The sequence below is a fragment of the Hippoglossus stenolepis genome, chromosome 3, assembly GCF_022539355.2.
Source record: "Hippoglossus stenolepis isolate QCI-W04-F060 chromosome 3, HSTE1.2, whole genome shotgun sequence".
NCBI classification, from domain to species: Eukaryota; Metazoa; Chordata; class Actinopteri; order Pleuronectiformes; family Pleuronectidae; genus Hippoglossus; species Hippoglossus stenolepis.
Genome location: NC_061485.1, coordinates 24,884,115 through 24,894,133, shown reverse-complemented (window position 1 = coordinate 24,894,133; position 10,019 = coordinate 24,884,115). Strand labels below are relative to the sequence as shown.

Genomic DNA, 10,019 nt, shown 5'->3' with positions numbered 1-10,019 from the left:
TGCCTTTAGCTTCATTATTACTTAAAGGGCGAGACTTACTCAAACTAATAAAATGTTTCTGACTTTGTCTCCGTGATGCTGTGATCAGAGCGGATCTCCAGTATTTTTTGCCAACGTCACTGGAACATCAGAGAGGTTTACAGTACAGTAGGCAGCAGGCCAAATGGACCCTATGCAAAGTAAAGGATACTTTGTCCTGGATGCTCTCCGCTTTGCCGAGGTGAAAAGCTGCCTCCACAGCCTGGACCAGAAGACTATGTCGCAGACACATCCTGAGAGCTGACATGAGTACGGAGACACTGAGCTGTGGTATCGGTGTCAGACGTTGACTCACATTGGCCTCAGTTGTGTGGAGCCTCATGTTTTTGGTTTGAGGTAATCCGGTTTGTCATACTAAGTACATTCTCTATTTGTGATGCAATGGACCAGATGGCAGATGAAATGACGTTGAGAGCCGATGTGAGAGACAAAGGGAGGGCGAACGCTGCTGAGGAGGGCTCTTGCCGGGTGAGAGGAGGTAAGTAACGTGACTCAGGTCTGTGGAAAAAGTCAGAGCATCGCCACTGATTCACTGTGTTTCTTGTAAATCTCTGTTATGATAATGTGCAGTCGTCTGTGTTATCCTCCGTTTTCCTCGTCCTGAAGTAGCTGCCTGAGTGTGCTTATTTCTATTCTGTGTTATTTTATATTGAACATTTGAAATTTTAAAGAAAAGTTGCACTGTTTCAGAAAGATTTCCTCAACAAATCCCATTTTGCAGCAATGAAACAAATGGATTTTGTCAGTCGCTTGCTTACATACATTTTTTAAATAGTTTGGATGTTGGATGCTGCAATTTTGAGTTTGCATTTTGATTAAATACATGAAGTGAAATTATCCTCACATCCAGTTTACTGTGGTGTCTAATGAGTGAGTGTGGCTTGGCCAAACACTGGAACAAAACCTGAAAAATGCAAAGTATGCCTGCAGGCCTAATTTCTCTATCAGCTAATGGTCATGGGCACGGACTAGCTGCACTTCTTACTTAATTCATTAGATAACCCCGGAGCATCACGCTGCTTCTCAGCTCAAACATACAGTCAGACGGCGCTGATTTTGAAGTTTATTTTAAACTTGTTGTTCTTCAAATACCAATTCCTTCCTTCTTGGCTTCTCATTTCAGCCACTGAGATGTGAAATTACAGACATTTCCAGTGAGAGATAAAACCTGACAGCGTTAACACAGGAACATATTTTGAACTTTGCTATTGCATATTTATAACAAAACAGCCACTTAAATCTTAAAAATGGCCAATACAGCCCTGAGCAACGTCCATTTGTATCTGTCTCTCAACAGTTTAGGTAAGACAAACAAGACAAATACAGTTCGACTTTCAAAAATGTGCCCAGAGTTTGAATAAATCATTAGGCATTAAATGTTAAATAAACCAGAGAAAGGAATGGTGAATAATTCATTTCAAATAGGTGGTGAAAAAGTAAACACTCTGCAGCCATCGCAATAATTCATTAATATCTGTTTAGATTTGATGTTGACATACTGATCTTAAAACTTCACAACCTTGAACTTTGGATTTTCACAAAGCCGTGACCACACAACTTGTACATGTTTGCTGATGTTTTCAGACATGGTGGACGACATAGGACGTTTTTCATTGGTTGATAAGTTACTATACTCTCATTATAGCCATACATAGTTTGTACCTTATAAAATGTCACAGAAGAGATTCCCAACACCGTAATTTTTGCCTCAGTCATTATGCCTTTGTAGTTCTTACAATATGTTAACCACCTGCTAGCTTGCTCACAAGCAGCATGCAGGTTTCCATTGCTTGACCACGGAGCTCTCATGACTTTACCAATTGAACACCAAGTATAGTGTCTACACAAGTTCCCATTCACAAGCTCCAACTTCCATGTGAGGGTCATATACCTGTATAACACCACTGATCTGGTGTATCACACATCTCCACTGTAACATTTGCACATTGAGAAGCTCGACTGGTCTTTTGCTGTATGTTGTGTCTATTAGTGCAAGGCTCCACATTAGAGTGTGGATCAACCGACCATAGTCAGACAAAAATGTCTGAAATGATATTCAGTTTCAGGCTGGTCACATTGGCTGGGCAGATTTGTTACGCTGCATATGTCTGTTATCGAGCGAAGCAAGCAATAACCATGTGTGTCAGGCACAGAGTAATACAAACTCAGTGCAGCTTAGATTAACTTCACCAGGCTTGGGTTGGGTTTGGACACAAATAACCAAATTGACAATTGTCAATTTTGAATCAATCAGTAGTTCCATGCAATAAATATTCTTCAACATTGAGCACTACCAGCCTCATTAAAGCTTGTGCACGCCTTCAGTCCGCCCACACAGGCGCTATCTGATTACTCCCATTCTCAGGACCACGAGGGTGTGGACAAATTGTGTTTGACTGACAGCTCCACCCTCCTGTTCATTTTGTAGCACCCATTTGAATGACTGGTTGACCTGTCATCATTCTTATTGGCACTTGAGTTTTGGAACGTAATAAATTCGCATAATAGCATTTTTAACGTGACCATGTCTAATCAGCCCGAGTCATTAAAAACACTTGTGTGGGTGTGCAGGCTTTATGTGTTGGATACACTTTGCTATTAAGCTACTAAGCTTAGGACTTTATTTCCAGTTTCCACTTGATGATATGGCAAACAATTCAAACAGTATACCTTTTTTTATCATTGACCAGTGGCATGTTCATCACACAGATTGTAGATGTCATCCCAAGTCGGGACATAGACTTTAAAGCAATAGTTTGGTTGGCTTAGCATACAGAGGGAAGGGTAAACAAATGGGCTGTTCAGCGGATTTTGTTTCTTTACTTTGAATAGAGCTAGGCTAGCTTTTTCCTTAGCTGTTACAATGAGATTATTAGCTTAGCTTGTCTAGAAATGGGGAAGGCGCCAGCTTGGCTGTAAAGATAATGAGAAATACAATCCATGTATCATTAAACTCTTGTTGTCACCATGAAATTGCTTGCCTGACATACTGGTTAACAAACAAAATATAACAAGTCAATTAACAAGCTTTAGAGTTGCAAGTAAGCAAGCACTGGACAGCACCAGGCCATGACCTGGACTGCTAATAATACATTCAGCTTGCATGCATCATTTGCCTTATCATTCTCAGAAAGAAAGACAATATGTTTTTCCAAAAATGTTGACTTATTTCCATTAAAAAAGCATTTGGCTCGTGCAGTTAAAATGAACGTCTTGTTGTCGTTCACTAATTTGAATCTCAGCAAAGTCTTCGGTAATTTCTTTAAACTGTTTCAAAGCTGTGATTTATCAGTTTTACTCCCACTCCCTATGGCATTCACTGTTTGTACAGTGTCTAACCCTCAAAGAATCTCAACAGTCTGGTTTTACTGGATAGCTGCCGTGTCCTGTGACGGTATAAAGACTTTTAAAAGTATTTTTTGTGCTGACAGAAAGAAATTTCCAGCCATGAAAGTGGAGAACACAGTGTTTGATTTTAAAAATTGTACACAGGACTACTGTATTGAGTTGCATTGTATTGCATGGTGTTGTAACATTACCATAAAGCCACTACTATTGGCAGTAAATTGTCCAGTTCTACCTTTTCAAATTAATTACTGCAGTTACAAATGGTGAAATCTGAACAGGCTTGTTACTTTTCTCTTCTGAGACATGGACAAGTGCAGACGACAGCAGACAAATACAGTCCTCAGCGGATTTAACTGTGTTGCAAATGACTGAGTCAATCAGTCAGCATCAGTACCTGTTGCTAATAAGTGTGTCTTTATTTATTATTTAACATTTTGTCTCTTACAGAAAGGATTCAATTTGAGGCTCAAGTCAGAAACTGTGGACCTGCAGAGATTGAGGCTGGGGACACCAGTGGGGACACAGATGCTCAGCAGCCCAGAGAGTGTGACAGATCCTCTCCCCCTCAGTTCTCTTTGAAAACGTACCTGAGGAGATCTTTCTCCACAGCTTCTTCCTCCATAGAGTCCCTGTCTTCTTCACCGCAGAGCAACATGGGAGGTTAGTGACACCAGCACTTACTCACCCCTGCGTCTGACACCGTCAAACTGCACGATCAGCTGCCAAACCCATTCAGATAAATACACACTGAAGTCTTCTCAGGAAAAATAAACCTTGAGTTGAATCCTCTGTAAAAAACTGTTTGGAAATTAACTTTTTCATCCAAACACTGATTTTGCACTGATGAAATAAATGATCATTAATATGCAGCATAATAATGCCATAGACCAAAGACAGAATAAAGAATTTGACAAATTGCAAGCTTTATGCCTCACTATGCAGTGGGAATGCTTAAATGCAGCTCATATGATCAATTATGAAAGTGTGTGAATAATTAAGAAACTGAAACTACAGCAAAAAAGAGGAAGACTAATGAAAAAAAAGGCCACCAAAGTAGACTCGCTACTGTACATGCAGCATAAGTGATTACACCACAGACTGTTTGTTCTTATGCACTTGTATTAAATTAAATATTAAATAAGTCATTTTAAAATAACTCATTTTAATTAAAGAGATAGTTCAACATTTTAGGAAATACCCTTATTCACTTTCTTTTCAAGGGATAAGAAAATGTATGTCATATCATGTGTTGATTCGGAGTCAGGACCTAGCTAGCCTAGCTTAGCATAAAAACTGGAAGCAGAGGCTGGAGCTAGACTGGTTCCTGTCCAAAGTACAAAAGTAGATTCCTACTTCTTGACAAACAACAGTTTAAGAGTCTGCTTTAGGCTCATTTATGCTGAATGTTAAATATGAATATGGAAACTGACGGAGTAATGTAAGCAGTGACGATTACTGTATCCAAAACAATCATATTTATTTTCGTATAAAAAGACACTATGTTACCAAGAATAGCAACGTCACTGTTACAAAGCTTTAGGAGCTTGTTTACAGTCTCTTTTAGGCACATAATCACAAAACCAAGGACAGCATACAGTAGGTGTCATATATGAGTATTATGGCCCTACCCCTAGATATGAAGTGCCCCTTTGGGAGGGTCCCCCTTCAAACAGAGCCACTGGGGAAGTCCCCTAGGTATCAGGACACTCGCTACGTCATCAGCCAACCAACCTTTTTACAGTGACAAACAATATTTACTAAGGTTACTATATTAACAACCATTATCAACTTACATTATAATAGTGACACATCTGACAACTGCAGGACTGACAGGACAGATGAATCTATTGATCAATGCACAGTTAGTCAGCGTGTTTACATCGGTTCTTAGTCCTGTCCCTAGAAACTTCTGCCTCACACTGAAAAGGTTATAACATGAGCAGGATTTGTTTTTTCAAATTTCATATACGCGACACGGTAGTAACGAACGTTACTCGTTACTCTCACTCGGACTGTTTACATGCTTGTTTTGACAGCGTGAATTGCGATTTTCCTGAAACGTTTGTCACAGTGATTCAATTACATTTTCCACTGGATTAAAATAAGATATTCCAATAGAAATTCCTGATTATTTTGCAAGATTTCATACTTACATTTATGAGCATTTTACCCGCAGCGGACACCGTCTTGATTCGCTTCGTCCCTTAGTGAAGCATTCAGGAATTTCCGTCTACCCCTTTGTTTTTAGGGGGATCCTGAATACACTACAGCTGAAGGGGTGTTTGAAGGGCTTGATGGCGACTACCCCTACATCACATAGAGGAAAGGGATGACACTACCCCTTCACGGCCATGTCCAAAACAAAGGGGTTGGCACGCTGTGGAAAACTTTCATTTAACCACCTTCAAACAATGCATCAACCATCCATGATTTAGACATGGTGCAAATTGTAGAACCTCAAGATAATTAAATCAGTCTTAGCCACCTTCTTCTCACTTGATCATTACATCCACTAATGAGATTTGGTCTTCTACGTAGAATGAAATCTGAATAACTAGTTACCATATTTCTGTATTTGGGCTGAGCCTATTCTTCTTGGCTTCGGTGCAGATAATTCCATTCTGTCATTTCGAAATCACAAAAGTCACATCATAACATTTACACTGAGGCAATTGGTTTATACTTTTATACTTTTATATATTCAGATAACCCTGTAAATGCTCTTCTTCCAAATCTTATTTCCCGTCCGACTGTAACACTTCTGACATCTGATTAAATTCTTGAAAGCAGTGCACAATTGCAATGACATATTGTGGATACATGCTGATAACAAGTATGAGTTGAATGTAGGGTCATCTTGCTCATACAATAGCAGCTGAATGAATTTAAATAACCATAAATCAGTGGATTTAGCTGAATTTGTGCATAATTCATCCCATAAAGTGTAATATCTTTATCAAAATGTATTATGATACAGACCAGGATCTAGATGCAGATTTCAAACTTTAAAAACATTTTAAAATAATAGATTTATACGATTTTGCAGCCTAGAAGGAAATACGGTATATCTTCTCTGAATTCTTTGCAACACACGTCATAGGGTCTTTCCAACAACATGTCTTGTGTGTGAGTAACTGTCTGTTCATGGTCAGTGTCACTTGATGATCTCATGCTTCATAGCACCCGAGGGGGCACCATTTGGCAAAGGCTGCTGGGAAGACACACAACATTGCTTCACTGCAGCCACACCACAATTTGGAAACGCTCCTGGCAAAGTATACAAGAGAGACTTGGAGTAATTGATTATGTCTCCAAACAGCTTTCTTGCTTGTCTCTCTGAGGGAGTGGGGCATGATTTCCTAAATTATGCATGTATAAAGGAAGCAAAGGATGCTTTTAAAATGTTATAAGATATAAGTGAGGACAAGCAGCTCTTATAGCAGCACAAATGATTTATGTCCCCAGATATGGTTTAAACATCACACATTATTTCAAAGAGGTCTTTGCAAAAGCGTGAAGGGGTTATAAGCTTTTATAAAACTTAACGTCCTTCCTGACTGGGTGTGTCTCCCTCAGTTGACTGTGCAGGAATCATCCTCAACTGCCTCTTCTGCCGCTTCTACAGCAGCAACTGCTGCCCCAACTACAAGCAGGTCGTCACGGCAGCAGAGTCTGCATCCAGCAGCGACGATGACTCTTGCACGGACTTGGACTGTGGTCTGCTCATTGCCTGTAATGAAGGAGGGGATTGTCTGGAGCTGGCGATGGAGGTTTCTGAGTTATGCTTCCACTAGGAGGAAAACAATACTCATTACCCTAAGGAACTTGATGGATAATCAAAGATCAGACTGTGAAGTGGACAGTTTCTTCAGTCTAAAACACTGATTAAATGCACAGAAAATAATATTGAAGCTGTTACATGCAACATTTGTGGTGTTAAAATGACAATAAATATAGATAATGCATCTGTGAATGCATGTGACCTTGTATCTATATAATATAATGTCCCAAATCTATGAAACGGACCCATTTCATCTCAGACAGTTTAACTTTGACAGGAAAAGCCAAGTGGACCTAAATGATTGACAACGGCTGTTACCCATTTTTAAAGCAGCGAGCCAGAACAGTAGAGCCAGGAACTGAATGCAGACACTATTATTAATCACACCTACTGTGTTTGTGTTTCCTGTCAAGGCGTATTTAATATTTCTGTGAAAAAAGGGTCTGTTAGGTTTTCCATGTTATGTTCGAGGTACAAAGGAGAAATTGTAGTGAGACTGTTGATAGTTGTGGTTCAGCATCAGTGTTTCCTCTGTTTATTGCAAAATACTGTATCTGTTTCCAATACTTCCTGTTCAACACAGGAACATTTTACCTCAATCATTTAAAAAATAGAACATATATCTGTCAAGATGACTGTAAGGGAAGTTTTATGTATTGAGGCTGTCAATCTTTTCTCTGAAAAAAAGTATTACATCCAGTAAATACATTACACACTGCCTTTATATGGCAGATGCTTTCAACCATAGTGAATTACAGTAAAAAGTGCATTCAAACCATGTTTTAAAATGAAGGAATTTAACAATCCATGCTGCATGGATATTTATGAAACCAAACCATCTGATTATTAATGTATGAAAATAGCAACTTTCTTATAGTGGTGGCTGCTCAGATTTCTACAGTCATCTCCAAAAATCTGAAAAGCCAGTTTATCACTCACGAGGCAGATTACTCTAGATTCACACAATGTCGGCAGTAAAGAAGAACAGGAAAAACACAACTTTTCTCCAACTTGGATTGTTATTCCAAGGTGTTAGCCCTAATACCGGCCCAATAGTCACACCAGATACATAAATGTGTGAAACAAACAATATTTCTCATATATTTCATATATGAAAAGCATTAATGCAATAGTACTGATACAACATACACATTTTGGGGGCAGTTGCTATAATAATAGTAATAATTGGCTACTAACGTTACTATTATACCTTGTCCCACTGTTGCTGGAATGGTCCTTTTATAGTAACTTTCGAACACTTCACTATCACCACCCTCACATACTTGTCTGATGTGTCTCCTGAAGTTGAATTTAACGTGAAATTTGCTGATACATCCTGTCAATGTTATTGTGAATAAATATTTATTTATCTCTGACCTGCTCCTCCTAATAAGTTATTACGAACACTCATATCATGGCTGTAACTATCACCATCTTACTGAATCAATGAATACTGTAACAGTCTGAGTTAAGTAGTGTATTGAATCTAAATTGTACTGTACCGAATCACCATGCAACAAAGCAGCAGTGTCACCGCAAACAATACACTGGCCTCCAGGCCTGTGAATTCCATCGCTGCTCTGTTGATACTGACACACCAATAAGCTCTCCAGCTGCAACGTTTTTCTGAAGTGTCGAGAAAAAAAGTCTTGAAGCCTGTCCCCTGTTGAGCGTGCCTATTTCAGTTCAAGTGCCACTGGAAACACAGGAGCTGCTGGATGTGGCATTTGTGAGACACTCGTCCTTGACGCTCCCCTCAACCTCTGTTCTCAAAGACAGTTCTCTCAAGTGGTAGATCAGTGTTTGGATCACTTCAGTCTGAAAGATGTCCTTGTCACATAATGGGAAATGGACACAGGAGCCTGGCCGACATGTCGGTGTTAGAACAGTGAACAGTACAACACAACATTGTTCTTAAGCACCATCTGTTTCTCAGACAGGTCAGAGGTGCACAACTGAGTGTTACTGGATCACGCTCAATTACCAAACATTTGTTTTCTGCTATTACACATAAAGACGACGAGAGTAATCCCACTCTGAAAACACAGAGACTATTATAGTGCAGGCGTCAGAAGTACTGCCATCGCATGTTGTTCCAGTTACACACTCCTACTACAGTCCTATAAGACCGATAGAAACACAGGGAATGCATCTGAAATGCCTAAGTTTGATAATTCGGTATTATATGTGCAGATATACAGTGAGCTGTCACTGTGATTCATTTCCAAATCTGTAGCTCGTAAATGATTTAATATTTTACAGAATTCATCATCTGTGCTGTTACAATCCACTGTATTATGTCATTGTTTTCTTTAATTTAAATACAGACCACGCAGGTTTTATTGAGTTTTTATTTACTTACTTTACTTTAGTTTCCTGTGGTGCTGCTGCAGTTTACACACTAATGTAATGTGGTCATCTACCAAATATATTGTAAGTCACATTGATTTCTTTGCCTTGTACTGCCGACAGTAAAGTATGCGGCAGACGTTTTTACTTTTTTTTTCTTTTACTGTTGAATCGATTTTTATATTCTCTTGGTTGTACATCATTTCTTTTAATGTGCTTGTTTGGTTATTTTATATAAAGCAACAACTAGAAGTCTGTGTCAGTGCTGCACAAGACACAAGAGAGTGCTACTCATTTAGCAAAATACAAATATAACTTTTTATTTTATTCTACATATTATAGAAGCTTTACCACACTTTAATGTCGCATGCACGTATAGGACATGTAATGAGATGTCAGATTTTACATGTGACGCAACAAAGTATATTTCCTTATTTATTCACTACAGGCAGAATAAACCACAATATTTCTACTTGACCAAATACAAACTCAATTTAAAACT

The 10,019-nt window shown here is 38.9% G+C and overlaps 1 protein-coding gene across 1 annotated transcript; it reads left to right on the top strand.

The window, feature by feature from the left end:
• The first annotated feature begins 429 nt into the window (after positions 1-429).
• On the top strand, positions 430-7,500 carry mdfic2 (MyoD family inhibitor domain containing 2). Its single transcript, XM_035151723.2, has 3 exons — positions 430-517; positions 3,835-4,047; positions 6,964-7,500. Exons 1-3 carry the CDS (start codon positions 430-432, stop codon positions 7,179-7,181), a joined length of 519 nt encoding a protein of 172 aa, XP_035007614.2. The 3' UTR covers positions 7,182-7,500.
• The last annotated feature ends 2,519 nt before the right edge of the window (positions 7,501-10,019 follow it).